The sequence below is a fragment of the Rhinopithecus roxellana genome, chromosome 13 (assembly GCF_007565055.1).
Source record: "Rhinopithecus roxellana isolate Shanxi Qingling chromosome 13, ASM756505v1, whole genome shotgun sequence".
Classification (NCBI taxonomy): Eukaryota; Metazoa; Chordata; class Mammalia; order Primates; family Cercopithecidae; genus Rhinopithecus; species Rhinopithecus roxellana.
The window spans coordinates 130,992,584-131,009,583 of record NC_044561.1 but is presented as its reverse complement, the minus strand read 5'-3'; the positions used below and the strand labels follow the sequence as shown (position 1 = coordinate 131,009,583).

Below are 17,000 nucleotides of genomic sequence, written 5' to 3'. Positions count from 1 at the left end.
GAGCTGTCCACCATCAGTCATCTTACTAGCATACAAAAAGACATCACTTTGGAGATTCCAGGGATTTTAGGCGTTGTATACCAGAAGGCAGAGACAAAGACCAAATATATATTTGATAATATTACAGTAGAAATAAAGACATTATAGATATTCAAGCTCAGAAGGCTACTAAAGGACAGGCTCCATCAAGAAGAGAAAACCAAGGAAGAAGAAAATACGATTCGGAATCCAGGAAATGTTCAAGTTATGGCAGGAAGACAGGGGGTTCCCAGAGGAACATCTTGAAGAGAAAGTGGAGCATATTACCTGATGCACGTGACTTTGTTGGGAAGAGCTTTACACTTAGGGCAGCGACTTTTGGATGAAGTAGTGACAGGAGCATAGAAAACCAAGCAAATGAGAAAAACAATGTAATTATTAACTCCAGGAAAAATCAAAAGTTGTACCTAAAGGAAATGTCATCATAAACCAATAAAGGGCTCAACAGCAAATTGTAAACATACAGTTATACTAAACTGTGATTGCAAGTTTCAGCCAATATTAAATTGCTTAGGGAGACTAATATGAGAGGAAATGTGGGTGTCGAGGGTGGGGGTGATAGTATGTTGTGGGAAAGACAGTATAAGAGAAGCTAACTCCTCCTCCATTGTAGGAAGTCAACAGTGTCTAAAGTCAAGATTAAGAAATAGCATTAAGTCTTTACATGAAGTTAATCACTGAAGATCCCTGAGTTGAGTAGCGTGTGTTTGGAGAAGCAGGGATTGGATGGTAGATTTGGTAGAGGAGGAGGTTCTCTTCTTAGTGCTATTGTTTTCTCAGTGAAATAAGAAGGACATGATCTAAGAGGTTTGAAAAGAATGAGAAGACATGAAATAGAGTCTGGGGATGTAGGATTAAGTCAGGAGATGCTGAGTGCCAGTTTAAGATTGGTGGTCATATGCAACGTCACCAGGTCTATTAATACCTCTTTCTGTATATGGCTCAAATTTTATCCCCTCTTCACACCAATTGCTAGCAAACTTAGGCTTATTCCCTTTGAATTTCACCCAAATGCCTGTAGCAAGATTCCTGCCCCACATGCCATTTTTAAAAGAAAATGTGACTAGATCACTTCTCTGCCAAATCTTCAACAACTCTTTCTCACAGCTCTCAGAAGAAGGTGACAAGAATCTCTGACCTCACCCTGCTGGCCTGTTCCCCTCACTTGGCCACACAACCAAGCTGGTACCTTCAAGCTTTCATCATGTCCTCTCAAGTACACTGTCCCCAGCTACACCCCTGCACTCCTCTCCAGGAATTCTTTCTCCTCTACCCAACCAGACCCTGTTCCATCCTGTTTCTTCCTTGCTACCAATTCAGGCCCACGCCTCATGCACATTCTCTGAGAATTATGTACATAAATACCTGCTGACTCTCCTGGACGTAAGCTGGGTAGGCTTAGCAGGCAAAGGCCGTGTCTTTCTTTATCTCTACATCACTGATGTCTGGCACATCAAGGACTGCTGAGAGAATGAATCGCCTGTTACACATGGAAATGTAAGCTCCAAACTGCCTCAGAGCATATGCTGGTGGGTGACAATCTGAGGTGGTCATGAATATAGGAGAATATTGAAGAGGTCACACAGGGGCAACAACTTTTCATTATGAAAAACTGGGAGACTTTGACACTTAAATGGTTTATTTGCATGATTAATAATCACATTTCCAACAGTGCATCAAGCATCTGATAATAACATTATTTTGAGTAAAAACAAACTCTTTGGGAAAGACCCCCTCCCCACAGGTCAGCTGATCAAATGTCCACCATATCTAGCAGCGCAGAGAGATGGAGCTCAGAGGCAACTTCCTCTTCCCTTGAACTCCGGATCAGCCTTTCCAGGTGCTTTAGCCGTTCGGTTAGACACGTTCCTGTTGCCTCTGACAGCTGTAGCTGCTCCCTCGTCATGTCACTCTATTTGAATAAAAAAGAAACTAAACAGTTTTGGAATGTCAATAAACCACGACCTATTCTCTGTGAAGGAACTAGCTCTGGATCATGTTAGAAACCTCATCTGAGTAGTCATTTATTTTTACAGAGGGGAAAAAAAAATTATCCATTGTACATCCTTCCAGCCTCATTTAGCTCGTACATTCAGCTGGTATCTGCATACAGACTGTTTGCCTTTGTATTCTTTTTTTTTTTTTTTTTTTGAGATGGAGTCTCACTCTGTCGCCCGGGCTGGAGTGCAGTGGCCGGATCTCAGCTCACTGCAAGCTCCGCCTCCCGGGTTCACGCCATTCTCCTGCCTCAGCCTCCTGAGTAGCTGGGACTACAGGCGCCCGCCACCTCGCCCGGCTAGTTTTTTGTATTTTTAGTAGAGACGGGGTTTCACAGTGTTAGCCAGGATGGTCTCGATCTCCTGACCTCGTGATCCGCCCGTCTCGGCCTCCCAAAGTGCTGGGATGACAGGCTTGAGCCACCGCGCCTGGCCTGCCTTTGTATTCTATCATGAACAATTTCCAGTGTCAGTCATTTTTCACCCAGGCTGGAACACGGTGGCATGATCATAGCTTACTGCAGCCTCAAACTCCTGGACTCGAGTAATCCTCCCAGCTCAGCCTCCTGAGTAGCTGGGACAACAGGCATGTAGCACCATGCCTAGCTAATTATGTAGAGATGAGATCTCTTTATGTTGCCCAGGCTGGACTCAAACTTCTGGGCTTAAGCGATCCTCCCTCCTCAGCCTCCCAAAGTGCTGTGATTACAGGCATGAGCCACCGTGCCCAGCCAGTCATTTTTAGAAAATATCATCATCAAGGGCTGTGAACTATTCTATCATGTGAATGTATTATAATTGTTTAATCAGACTCCCATCTTCAAACATTTATTGCTTCTACTTTTATACAATATAACTAATGCTACAGTAAACATTTTTATACATTAATTTTTAGGGAATATCTGGTAGGTCAGAATTCTTTAGGTCAGAATTGATAATTCAAAGGGCATGAACATTTTTAAAGTATTTGCCCAACTGATGAATGGAAACAGTAAGTTATTTTAATTTGCTTTTCTCCCCTATTGAAGGGCTTCCTAAAGCCAGTCCAGGAGCCCAGTTTTTACCTGTTCAGTGGCACATATTTGTGATTGAAACTCTGTTTTTGCATCTTTAACCACTGAAGGAAGAATGGTAAGGTAAAAAGACCTTAGGCTTTGGAGCCAGTTGGATCTGGCTTTGAAAGGCAACCCTGACCACTCACTACTTGAACACTCTTGGGTGAGGCTCTTGACTTGGGAGCTTACCTTCTGCATTCAATAGTTTTCCTCAGGAAAAATTAATCCCAGAAGGGAGGTCTGGGTAATGCCGAAGCTTAGACAGTATGTGCTCCAAGAGAAGCTGCTGTCATCACCTTAATGCCCTTAACTACACATCAGCACACAGTTACAGGTCTTACTCAGTTCTTAAGAATATTTCATTTGGGCCGGGTGCGGTGGCTCAGGCCTGTAATCCCAGCACTTTGGGAGGCCGAGATGGGCGGATCACGAGGTCAGGAGATCGAGACCATCCTGGCTAACACCGTGAAACCCCGTCTCTACTAAAAATACAAAAAAAAAAACTAGCCGGGCGAGGTGGCGGGCGCCTGTAGTCCTAGCTACTCGGGAGGCTGAGGCAGGAGAATGGCGTAAACCCAGGAGGCGGAGCTTGCAGTGAGCTGAGATCCGGCCACTACACTCCAGCCTGGGCGACAGAGTGAGACTCCGTCTCAAAAAAAAAAAAAAAAGAATATTTCATTTCTATTCTTCATTTATTCCATAGGCAGAAACTCAAAATCAGTTGGGTCTCTATAACAATGATATGGATAAAGTTTAAAAAAAGGTCTAATTTGAGCTAATAATTTATTGGTCATAATATCATAGGATAAATCATGATACTACTTTTTTTCCCCAGTCATTCTCTCAATCTTTAATTATTACGTAAAATGCCAAATGTATACTTCTCACCTGTGGGCTAGTAGTTACGGATGTTTTCATCACAGGTTCAATAGCGTGAGAAAGAGACACTAGAGTCTGAGGAAGATAGAGGGGAAGGGAAGTTAAATCCGTAAATGCTCCTGAGTCTTCAGACAACCATTGCTGAAGCTGATCTTCAAACCTGAAACAATATATAATAAATTCAAAAATATTTGAGCATTAGGAAGTTAACTATTGTTCATTAATCTTCTAGATATACTTAAAAACTTTTTAAGCCTTTGCTTTTTTTAAATTAAATTAAATTTTTTTTTTTGAGATAGAGTCTCACTCTGTTGCCCAGGCTGGAGTGCAGTGACGTGATCTCAAGTCAGCATAAACTCTGCGTCCCAGGTTCAAGTGATTCTCCCGCCTCAGCCTCCAGAGTAGCTGGGATTACAGGCACGTGCCACCATGCCCAGCTAATTTTTTATACTTTTAGTAAAGATGGGGTTTCACCATATTGCCCAAGCTGGTCTTGAATTTCTGACCTCAGGTGATCCACCTGCCTCGGCCTCCCAAAGTGCTGGGATTACAGGAGTGAGCCACTGTGCCTGGCCAATTTTTTAATTGTTATTTTTGACAAAGTCTTGTTCTGTTGGCCAGGCTGGAGTGCAGTGTTACAATCTTGGCTCACTGCAACCTTGACTTCCCAAGCTCAAATGATCCTCTCACCTCAGCCTCCCAAGTAGCTGGGACTACAGGCACATGCCACCCAGCTAATTTTTGTATTTTTTTGTAGAAACGGGGTTTTGCTGTATTGTCAGGCTAGTCTACAACTCCTGAACTCAAGTGATCTGCCCATCTCAGCCTCCCAAAGTGCTGGGATTATAGGCAGGAATCACCACACCCAGCCTTAAGCCTTTGCTTTTTACTAAGAATATAACTAAGTTATTACATCAACTAAGCAGCAGAAATGTACTTATTAAAAATTTATTAACTTCCTATATAATAAAGCTTAATTTAAAAAAAAACTAGGCTGGGCTCAGTAGCTCACGCCTGTAATCCCAGCACTTCGGGAGGCCAAGGCGGGCAGATCATCTGAGGTCAGGAGTTCAAGACCAGCCTAACCAACATGGTGAAACCCCATCTCTACTAAAAATAAAAAAATTAGCCAGGCGTGGTGACACATGCCTGTAATCCCAGCTACTTGAGAGGCTGAGGCAGGAGAACTGCTTGAACCCGGGAGGCGGAGATTGCAGTAAGCCAAGATCACACCCTCGCACTCCAGCCAGGGCAACGAGAGCAAAACTCTATCTCAAAAAACAACAACAACAACAACAAAAACCACTTCCCTTTAATTTATAAATCCAATTCCAATTTATATTTAATGAAAAAGGTGGCATTAATCCAAAAACAACTGCTTCTATGTGTTACTTAACATTACTTGTAATTGTCTTATTTGGCTTATCATTGGTTTTATGCATCTATAATTAATTCTTCTGACGTTTTCCAAATGTGTGGATTGCTGCTTATAGCTTAAAATTAACTCAAAATAATATGCCACTGCCACCTAACGTACTCCAGAGCTGTCTACTTCCATATACCAGTCTTTTCAAGAAAAACAATCTTGGCCAGGTGCAGTGGCTCATGCCTGTAATCCCAGCACTTTGGGATGCCAAGGCAGGTGGATCACCTGAGGTCAGGAGTTCAAGACCAGCCTGGCCAACATGGTGAAACCACGTCTCTACTAAAAATACAAAAATTAGCCAGGCATGGTGGCAGGCGCCTGTAGTCCCAGCTACTTGGGAGGCTGGGGCAGGAGAATTGCTTGAACCTGGGAGGTGGAGGTTGCACTGAGCCGAGATCATGCCACTGCATTCCAGCCTGGGCAACAGAGAGACTATCTAATAAAAAGGAAAAAAAAAAAATCTTATCCCAAACCACTTAAATTATAGAGACTGATTTTAGAAATCAGACACATTCATTCACCCTTCCAACACATATCCATCAAGCCTCCTCCAGATGCCAGGCATCATTCTGGGTACAAGGAATATTGCACTGAAACAAAACAGAGGCCCTGCCCTAAGCAATGTAGACGTTAGTGAGGAGAGACAGACAAGGAACACATAACAAGAGAAACATGGTTTGAAGATAAGAAAGACAAAGCAGAGCCATGGAAACAAGAAGGTCGGGGATGGGCAAGGAGGGCCTAACAGCAGCAGACATTTGAGCAGAGATCTGAAGTGAGTAGGAGATCAGCCGTGGGGATGCTGGGGAGAATGGAGGGGGCTGGACAGTCCTAGGCAAAAGGAACAGCAAACTCAGAGGCCCAACTGTGAGCCGCCTACCATGTTCAAGGAAGGAGCGGAGGTCAGAGGAAATGGGGGCAAATCACTCAGGGCCCTGGCCACCCCTGTAAAGTTTGCCTTTGAATGAAGGTGAAAGAGGGAAACCACTGAGAGGCTGTGAGCAAGCAAGTGACATGACCTCCATCTTAACTCACTTGAAAGGCACCCACCAGGTCTACCAAGACTAAACTACAGCCTACTGTGATAATCCAGAAGGAAGATGATAGTGGCTTGAGCCAGGTGGTGGCCATGGAAGTCATAACAAATGGTCCAATTCTGAATGTATTTTCAATAAAGCCAATAGGATATGTGAATGGGCTGATGTGAGGGGATGATTCCAACACACTTGATCTAGGCAGCTGGAAGGATGGAGCCGCCATCAACAGAGGACCACCAAAGGAAGGGGTTGGTTGGAAGAAAGCTGGGAACTGGATTTGGGATATGTTAACTTTGCAGTGGCTACTAGACATCCAATAGATGTCTAATGAAGATATCAAGGAAGCAGTAGGATGTTCAAGTGTGGAGTTCAGAGGTCTGTCAGATTTGGAGCTGTCAGATAGTGATGTTATTTAAAAATCCATGGAACTGGATGAAATCTCTGAGGAGGAGGTACAGATGATGCAGAGGAGAGGTTGAGAGAATGAATCCGGGGGGCAGCTGGGGGATGAGGAGGATCCAGCAGGGCAGGAGGAGGAACACAGACATCCTAGGAGCAAGGAGGGGAGGATCAAGTATGGGATGCTACCAGGGACTGGGGTTCATGGTCATGTTCAGCCCTGAGCCAACTGTAGGAGACCGGGAAAGGCTGGAGAAGTGAGTATCACAAGCGTTTTTGAGGAGTTTTACTATTAAGAGGGCAGAAACATGAAGTGGTGGCTAAAGAGGGAAATGGGGCCAAGATAGGGAAGCATGTTTCATGTCTGTGTGCTGCTGATGGGGACCATCTAGTATGGGGAGGGGTGGTCACACAAGAGGGATACTCATTGAATGAATTTCCTTGGGTAGGTGGGAGATGAGATCCCAGCCCAGGGAAGGGCTGACTTTGACTACAAGCTGCATGGTTCTTTTCCAGCAACAAGAGGGGTCAGGATGGGGATATAGGGAGGATGCTGGATGTGGCTGGGAGGGCAGGGAAGGCAGAGGACAACCTGTGGAAGGTCCCTTACTCCTGATTCTACTTCTCAGTAAAATGGTAAACATGGCCATCAAATGAAAGCAAAGGAAAGGTATGCATGGGAAGGAGAAAAGTGGGCAATGCAGAGGAGGGGCAGCCCCAGCTCCTGCCCATTCACAGCATGGGATCATTCACCAATGCCTCAGGCTCCCAAGGGCAGGGTGCTTCTGGCCAGCCATACTATTCAGCACTCACCATCTTTTGAGACTTAACCACATGAATTTCCCACAAAAACCTAACACTGATTTTCAATAATAAATAATAAATGAAATTCACTTAAAAACATACTATCTAGGGCACTGCTTCTGTCTTCAAAGAGCTTTTAAATAGTTACAGCACTAAAACTGTTGCTAATAATCTACCTTCCCTTCTCCATCCTGGCTGTCTTACATCAATCAAGCAATAACCAGTCTCCCCTCACAGCATAAAGGAGACTAAACAACACACATGAATTAGAAGGAAGTGGGCTTCACCTCTTGTTCTCCTCTTTCTCCAGCAGCAGACTGCTCGACAAGCACTGCGCCAAGAGCTCCTCAGCAGAAGCTCCTCGCATCAGATCCTCTGTGCGGGGAATCCTCCCCTCTCGGCCACCCTCTGTGCTCCTCCTCCAGTTACGGTGCATGTGAAGCAATGGTATGGGAAAATTGTTTGCAGAAGGATGAAAAGGCTTTATTCCCAAACTGTAAGTACATGATTTGAAATGCTTATGGTCAAGAAAATACTTCTACGGCATCATGTAAAGCATGTAGATACATTTGTACATGTGCATTAACATGTAAGAACATGTGCCTCAGACTCATGTGCTCTCCTGGGACAGTTCATGCCGGCCCCATGCCTACTTCCAAGCTTCCATCAAGTCAGGGAGTGGGGCAAAGAGGGAAGGCAGCCCCTGCACTGTAGTGACCCTTATGCACAGAGGCATTGAGACTGCCTGTTCCTCTTGGAAGCTTCTCTCACGAGGCAGCTGGGGTTTGGAGCTTCTCTGCTTCATGTCTTGCCTCCCACCCTAGGGTTCCAGATTCTGTTTTTCCCTAGTATTGGCAAGGTCCTTATTTTTTATAGATAGCTCTTGGATACATTTGGAAGTAATGTTTACAAACAGTGAGAGAGAGGGCATCTGACATTTTTTTCTAAACACATGCCAATGTTTGTCCTTTCCCCACTGATTTCAATAATTTGGCGTAACACTTTTGTCACGTATTCTAACTCTTTATTCTGATCCATTCATCTACTCTGGCATCCCCTCATGGTTTCAAGTACTGGAGCTTTACTATATGTTTTGGTATCAGGCCAAGCAAACCTTGTTAGTCTTATTTTTTTTTGAGACGGAGTCTCACTCTGTGGCCCAGGCTGGAGTGCAGTGGCCGGATCTCAGCTCACTGCAAGCTCCGCCTCCCAGGTTCACGCCATTCTCCTGCCTCAGCCTCCCAAAGTGCTGGGACTACAAGCGCCGCCACCTCGCCCGACTAGTTTTTTGTATTTTTTTTTAGTAGAGACGGGGTTTCACCATGTTAGCCAGGATGGTCTCGATCTCCTGACCTCATGATCCGCCCGTCTCGGCCTCCCAAAGTGCTGGGATTACAGGCTTGAGCCACCGCGCCCGGCCATCTTATTTAAAACTTTCTCAGCAATTGCTGCGTATGTTTTTATCCTGATGAATTTTAGAACTTATCAGTACCAGAACTGACATCTTCACAGCATTGTATCCTGTCAACAACCTAGTCTGAACCTCAATGGTTCGGGTTTCCTTTGTACATATAGGCCCTGAGAACTCATATGTTAAGGGTTTATTGTTGCGAATGAGAATTTTTTTTTTTTTTTTTTTTTTTTTTTTTTTACATGTTGTGGATCTATCTATCTGATCACCTTACTGAACTCAGAATGATTCTATGGACTTGACTGTTGATTATCTTGGACTGACAACTGTACTGTCTGGAAATGACAGTTTCCCCTTCCTTTCAGTATTTGTGCCTGTCTATCCCACATCCCTTTGCTGGTCAGGATTTCCAGGACAATAGTGAATAGTAGCCGGGACAACAGGCTGGTTCTGATTCCACTGTTCCTAACATTCTACCAAGAAGCATGAATTTTTTCTATTTTGGTAGTTTTATGTTAGGTAGCCTTATCAAGTTAGGACTTTTTTTTTTTACCCAAGCTAAAGAAATTACCCAAAACAAAGAAATGTTATCAGGAATGGGTATTAATTTTAAGAAATGTATTTCAACACCTGCTAAAATTACCACTTATTTTTCTATTATGGGAACAAATTACATTAATAGATTTTCACTGTTATTGTTTATCCTGGGAGAAAGCATACTTGTGACTTTTTTAGGTACTGTGCTTTGGAACCAGATTTGGAAGTGAGATGAAATGTCAGCTGTACTCTCCTGGTTAGGTATGGTTTCAGGGTCAGGTTCGCCTGATAAATGAAGTGAGATGCTTGTAACTTTGCTCTAGAACAGTTTCTACTGCAGGGAATGATCTGTTCCTTGAGGCTTTGTCACAGTCTGTCCACAATGGACTGGATTTGGCATGTAGGATGTTAATTTCTATGTACTTTGGAAGAAAAATACAGTTTAGCAAGAAACAGAAACATACTGAACATGAACCTCACCGTCCCTCTCTCAGCTGTAGCTCCTTCTGCGTCTGCAATCTGGCTTGTTCCCACGACAAAGGAACATCATATTTTTTCAAATCGTTTTTAAAAAAATACACACATATCTGACCATCTTCACTCAGTGCCTCTGAGAAAACAATACAAAAACAGATAAAGAGGCCAGCCTGGCCAACATAGCAAGCTCCTGTCTCAAAAAAAAAAAAAACAAAAAAAACAAAAACAGGTACAAATATTTAAAGAGCGACAGGTGGCATGTGCTTAAATTCACTGATTTAAGTGCAAGCCCTTTGATTAAAGTCACACAATTATGTGACTTCCACACTTGGGTTAAATAGGCTCCCAGTGTCCATGCATCACTCAAAGTCCAGATTGGCAGGGCCAGTAATGAGTACTCAAAAGCCACAAAATCCTCTCTAAGAGCCACCCTAGGGGGCCTGTTTCAGGGAGGTGAGTTCAGGCTCTACCAGAACCTTCCTAGCTTGTCTCAATGTTTTTAGGTCACTCACTTGAAGAGGGAAGTCCTAAGGAAAGGAAGGATAGGGACCCAAAAGAAAAGCAGCAACATCAAGTAAACATCTTCCTTTGCAGAAACTAGACCAAGAAAGTCTCGTGAGGAGCTGATCCCATCGCACCAAGCTCTAACTACCTGATGTAACAGGAAGCCGGGGGGGCGTCCAGTCTCTCAGCTTGTGGTTGATACACAAGGCGATGAGGTCATCCCATGGGATCTCCATGACTGAGGGGCCTGCCCCATGGACTGGGGAGGGGCTCTTGCTCTTCCACCTACAGTAGGTTCTGCGGAGCAGGTTCTCCACCTGGGACTGGAGGACAGGCTGTGTCTGGCGTGAGCTGGGGATCTGGGAGGTGTACTGGACAACCATGGAGCACACGGGGAGCCAGGGGGCTAGGGAGAAAGTGCCTCATTAGTTACAGGTTTGGCCGAAGTACAGGTGAAAATGTACATGAAAACATTTTTAACTCTGTATTTTCTTAGGAGAAGGCAACTAACTGTGAAGTTGAGAAGTCTGCTTTCTAACCACAGCGGAACCACAGTTGTTGAGGGAAGAGCAGCTTATTCCCAGGGTCTAGGTGAGGGACGCAGACAGTCCCCCTTAACAGTGTTGCTAGTAAAGGTCCACCCAGAAGCTCTGACTCTACAGGCCTGTGGTTGTGCCTAGGAAATCTGCATTTTAACAAGCACCCAGATGAGTCTGGTATAAGTGGTCTTAGCTTATTTTGGGGAACCCCAACCTAGCCACAGCACTGAGGGCTTGTGCTGAGTGGTTTGCTTCCCTTTGGGTTCTTTCAGTAATGAGCATGAGTTAGACCTACTACCGACCACACCCCACAATTCAGAAGGGTGCCTGAGGCCCAAAGGGGAGTGTCTATGCTAATGCCACAACTTCTGCCAGATAAGCAGCTCATTCCCTTCTGACTGCATGGGAAGGAGCAGCCCCATATGCCATACTGGGCTTGAGCCAGCCGGATGGCCTGCAGGATCTGTGTTAAAACAGCCCAAAGACGGCCAGGAACAGGGGCATAGCCAGAGCCACAGAACAAGGCTTCTCTGACAAAAAAGAAACATTAAACCAGCACCGAGTATGTGCCATGGCCATGGCTTGGGGACAGGGCTACATGGTCCCCATGCTCTTTGCCCCTGGCTTGTCTGTTTGAAAACAGGGACTCTGCGGGGCAAGCAGGACAGGATCAGGGTTGGTGTTCCTCCCAGTACCACTTGTCACTTTCCTCCTGAGGCTGAGTGAAATCCCATGGACTGCTCTGCTGGTCAGGAAAGGCTAACAGCCCCCACCCCACAAAACCCAGCTTGTTCTGGCCCATGAACCCAAAGGAAGGTGCAGGCGAGCACAGCATGAAGACATGCATGTGCCCAGTGGAGGTGGATGTGCAGCCCTCACACTGGTGCCCAACACCTGTCAGACGGTTACTACAGTGAGAAGGAAGCCTGAGGTTTGACTGCAGCCACCCACCAGACCTCCCCAGCACAAGCACGTACCCCCCAGGGGAGGAAGGTCCATCTGCGGAAGCTGGAACCCAAGCACAGCCTGCTTCAGCCACGCCAGGTGCTCTGGGGCATTCCAGTGCAGGTGAGGAAGCAGCCGGCTGCCCCCTGCCTCAGCAAACTCAGTGACAGGCCAGGACAGATCACATAGCTGTTCAGAGGACACCACGGAAGCCAGGAACTGCAGCACACTGTTAAACAGCTCAATGATGGCGCCAGGCTCCTGCGAAGTGAGACCGCCCAGACGCCTCTCCCTTCTGTCATGGAAAAAGCGGCCACTAAACTCATGGCCAATCCCGTCTTCGACGTACTGAATGAGAGTCTGGCAGCAAAGGTCAAGGGAATGGGGGCAGTGGGAAACCAGCCACTGCACCGCTTGCAAAACCTGAGAACAAAGACCGTCAGAAGAGACCTGGTTGAAGAGTTCACACTGTTTTTCAAAAACAGCCTTCGGAAAGGGCTGGATCCCCCAGGGTTGCCCACAGGTAACACCAGAGTCCTGGGCTCTCAACTGTGGTAGGAAGGGGAACAGAAGTGTCCTGTGCAGTTGAGTTAAGCCTTCTAGGGCTCAGGAGACATGTCCAGTAGGGGCACTAAAGAGAGCCCCCAGATCCCATCTGGCCTGAGGAGGAGTGTGACCTGCATGGCTGCCCCGTGGAAGCGCCCACACCCTCAGGAAACCAGCCCTGAACATCCCCTTCACCATGCACAGAAATGGAGTCTTCTCCTTTTTCGAAGGGACTAACAGCTTCACTATGTGCCAAGATACCTTCACACCCTACAGTTATCTCACTTCCTATAGTTATTTTAATTCCTGCCACCTCTTTCTCTAAATTGTTAGCAAAGACTCCCCCTGCCCCCCCCCCCTTTTTTTTTTTTGAGAAGGGGGTCTTGCTATGTTGCTCAGGCTGGTCTCAAACTCCAGGGCGCAAGCAGTCCTCCTGCTTCAGCCTCCCGAGTAACTGAGATTACAGGTGTAGGAGCCACCATGCCCAGCTTCAGAATTCCTTTTTAAAGGAAACATCAAATAACATTATTTCTTCACGTGTTCAGAGGACAATTACCCTAGAAAAACAATTTCTGTATCTGACCTTCAGATATATGTTCATATTTTAAATTCATAGAAACAAAAACACTAAAAAATTTTACATAAACAATTTAATTTGTAGATAGCAGGACCGTGGACAAATTTTATCTTTTATTTTGATTTCTGCTTATGTTTTTAGAAAGTTATCTGTATAAAACATACAACTGCTGCCAGGCGCAGTGGCACACCACAGTAGTCCCACATACTTGGGAGGCTGAAGTGGGAAGATTGTGTGAGCCCAGTAGTTTGAGGTTGCAGAGAGCTGTCATCTTGCCACTAAACTGGGTGACAGAATAAAACTCTGTTTCTTAAGAAAAAAAAATGCTAATGCTAATATACGCTCAATTCAAGATACAGCAAAAGGGGAAAAAAATATCTTGACAGACCGTTAAAAATGATGAAACCTTACCTTAGTTGAACCTTGTAGATCATTAATGGAATCAGGGATCTCGGTAACAGTGTAATCTGAAATCAGCTTAGCTGAAACCAAGTCCTGTAGCATCAGACCTTTAAGAGACACAGATGAAGGTCACTCGCATTCTGCTCTCAGCACACCTGCTAATACATCTCCCTGTGCTGACCGCACGCAGTCCTGCAGTGGACAGTAACCATAGGGGTTGCTGTCTCAGTGATTCCTGACCCCAAAACTACTGGACCATCCTCAGACCCAGGGCCTCCACCCATTTTTAAACCATGCTGCTTCATAAACGAGACTTCCTTCACAAACCATCTTCCACTTCCTTCTCAACGGCGTCCCCTCCAGGGCTAGGCACAAGAACCACCAGAGGAAGTGCAGGCTGGAAGGGCTTGGCCTGCAGGAGCTGCTTGAGCTGCAGCAAGGCCGACAGCCAGTACACGTCCTCCTCTGCCACGTCCTCACTCTTCATTTTGGGGGGAAGCAGCAGCATGAGCCCACTGGCTCCCAGGAGGTCCTTCTGTGTCTCCACAGCATCGATGGCATCATCACTGAGGGCGCCATGGGCCACCTGCAACAGCATCAAGATCATCAGGAGAGACGCACCATGGGACGCATCAGCAGTGATTGATCTGCCCCAGAGCAAGTGCAGCCGAAGCTCTCCATGCACTAAATATTGACTCTACTCCAGACAGGCCTCCAAGGGCACGGCTGGGCATACCCTGTAGTTATCTAACTTCCTGTAGTTATTTTAATTCCTGACCCCTGTTTCCCTAAATCCAACTGTTAGCAAAGACTCCCCCCAACTTTTTTTTTTTTTTTTTGAGAAGGGGGGGGTCTTGTTATGTTGCCCAGGCTGGTCTTGAACTCTTGGGCTCAAGCAGTCCTCCTGGTTCAGCCTGAGTAGCTGAGATTACAGGTGTATGGAGCCACCATGCCCAGCTTCAGAATTCCTTTTTAAAGGAAACGTCAAATAACATTGTTTCTTCATATATTCAGAGGACAGTCACACTAGAAAATTAATTTCTATATCTGCCCTTCAGATATAAGACATGTTTATATTTTATTTATTTTATTTTACTTTTTATTTTTTGAGATGGAGTCTCGCTCTGTCACCCAGGCTGGTTTGCAGTGGCATGATCTCAGCTCCCTGCAACCTCCACCTCCTGGGTTCAAGCAATTCTGCCTCACCCTCCCTAGTAGCTGAGATTATAGGGTCCCACTACCACACCCAGCTAATTTTTGTCTTTTTAATGGAGACGGGGTTTCACCATGTTGGCCTGGCTGGTCTCGAACTCCTGACCTCAAGTGATCAGCCTGCCTCAGCCTCCCCAAGTGCTGGGATTACAGGCGTGAGCCACTGCACCCACCCCATGTTCTTATTTTAAATTCACAGCAACAAAAATGAGAATTAATGCAACAGAATTAGTGCAAGAAACAGCCAGGTCAACAGGTAATTTAGCACCCAGCTACAATTGTGTTTGCCCATATTGCTATAATTTTAATTAACCTTAAACAGGTATAAAAACAGTTAAAGCTAGGCACAGTGGCTCATGACTGTAATCCCAGCATCTGGGGAGGCCAAGGCGGGAGAACTGTTTAAGGCCAAGAGTCAAGAATTCAAGACCAGCCTAGGCAACATAGCAAGATCCCATTTCTACAAAAATAAACAAAAATATAAGCCCATAATAATAGAAAGAGGGAAGGCACGCCAGCAGCAGATGAGGGATTCTGATATATTTCTAGAAAGCAGCAAATAGATGTGACTAATCCCTGTGTTAGGGAAGCAGAGGATGCCATACCTAAAGGCTGCAGGTGTCAGTGTGTAAGGAGTCAGGTTGACTAAGCCTGCAAAAGTCCTGTATACCCAGGCCCTGAAGACACCAGGAGCCAAAGGTGAAGTTCAGAGCCTGGCCCTATCGGCACCCACCACTGCAGGCAACCTCTATGCACAACCAGTCCCCCTGGGCCCCTGAACAGGAGTCCTGAGAGGACCCAGATGTAGGGCCATGGTCAGACACAGTGGAAGGGACTCAGCGCCAAACCACTCCTGACCCTACCCTGAGAATACCAGCAGCTCCCCAGAAAGCAGATGGCACAAGTCCTTTCCAGAAAAACTGAACAGTCTAGGGAACAGACATCCAGATCCAGACATTTGGGAGTCTCTCCAAAAAGGCTGGCTTGCCATTTAGCTACCTTCCACCCCGCCCCAAACATAGAACTTCTTGGCTAGCCTTTTAGGGCCTCACTCAGATATAGACAGACAGCCTTGGGTAAGGCATCTGAGGAGGGCCTCCAACATAAAAGAGAGAAACTGGAATAACAAAGAGGAAAAAAAAAGAGGAACCAGGTAATACATGAACCAAAGAAAACTTAGACCCCAAAAACCCTAATTTCCTCGAGAAGATAAGATGATGCATCCAAAAAATAAGATGCTATGAAAAAGTCATGATAAGAATAAAGAGGAAATAAGTAATATATATGGAATAAAAAATTCAGTAGGACAATTGGAAAATAAAGTCTAGGAAATCTTTTAGATCACAGTAGGAAGAGACGAGATTGAAAATAGGATAGAAAGGGTAAGAAACTCAGAGGATCAATTGAGGAGGTCTAACATCTATCTAATAGAAGCTCAAGAGAGAACAGAAAAAAGAGAGAGTGTCATAAAGACATGAAAATGTCCCAGAAGTGAAATAGGAGTCTCTAGCCTGAAAGAACCTGCTAAGCCCTGCACAGTGAGTTAAGGTAATCCAGTGCCAGGCATAACAAAGTGAATCTTCAGGACGCCATGAACAGAGAGAAAAGCCTTCCATAGAGCAACAAAACCAGGCCACACAGAAAGGAACAGGAATAGTACAGCAACAGTGGATGCTAGGTGACAGTGGAACAAAACTGGAAGGAAAATAATTTTCTTTATTTTTTTATTGAGACGGGGTCTCCCTCTATCATCAACGCTGGAGTGCAATAGCGCGATTACGGCTCACTGCAGCCTCGAACTCCCAGGTTCAAGCAATCTTCCCACCTCAGCTTCCCAAGCTACTAGAACTACAGGCACACACCACCATGCCCAGCTAATTTTTGTATTTTTTATAGGCAGGGTTTCACCGTGTTGCCCAGGCTGGTCTCGAACTTCTGCTCTCACAACAATCCGCTCACCTCGGCCTCCCAAAGTGCTGGGATTACAGGCATAAGCCACTATGCGTGGCCAGGAAAATAATTTTCTACCTATAATTTTACAAATGTAGCTAAACTATGAAGCAAATGTCAAAATAAATGCATTTTCTTTTTATTTCCCCCAGCCTAAGGTATTTTGTGAATAAAATCATTTTCATAATGGAAAGTACTCAGAAAATTCCCCTCCCATGACATATACCATCCAACAAGGGGCTGAACCAAGAAAAAATACTGCAG

General features: G+C 45.4%; 1 protein-coding gene across 7 annotated transcripts in view; it reads right to left on the bottom strand.

The window, feature by feature from the left end:
- Positions 1–1,660: 1,660 nt before the first annotated feature.
- Positions 1,661–17,000, bottom strand: part of MCM3AP (minichromosome maintenance complex component 3 associated protein) — a 54,036-nt gene continuing 38,696 nt past the window's right edge. For 4 of the 7 annotated variants that reach the window (XM_030915516.1, XM_030915517.1, XM_030915518.1 and 1 more), the window contains 8 exons: positions 13,902–14,160; positions 13,584–13,681; positions 12,082–12,472; positions 10,714–10,971; positions 10,065–10,194; positions 7,924–8,130; positions 3,980–4,130; positions 1,661–1,951 (listed from right to left, as the gene is read on the bottom strand). In XM_030915516.1, the coding sequence (XP_030771376.1) occupies positions 1,793–1,951; positions 3,980–4,130; positions 7,924–8,130; positions 10,065–10,194; positions 10,714–10,971; positions 12,082–12,472; positions 13,584–13,681; positions 13,902–14,160 (1,653 nt within the window). In that variant the 3' untranslated portion in view covers positions 1,661–1,792. Of the gene's footprint in view, positions 1,952–3,979; positions 4,131–7,923; positions 8,131–10,064; positions 10,195–10,713; positions 10,972–12,081; positions 12,473–13,583; positions 14,161–17,000 lie in introns of those variants that run through there. The other 3 variants (XR_004052810.1, XM_030915521.1, XM_030915520.1) reach the window with 3 other exon arrangements.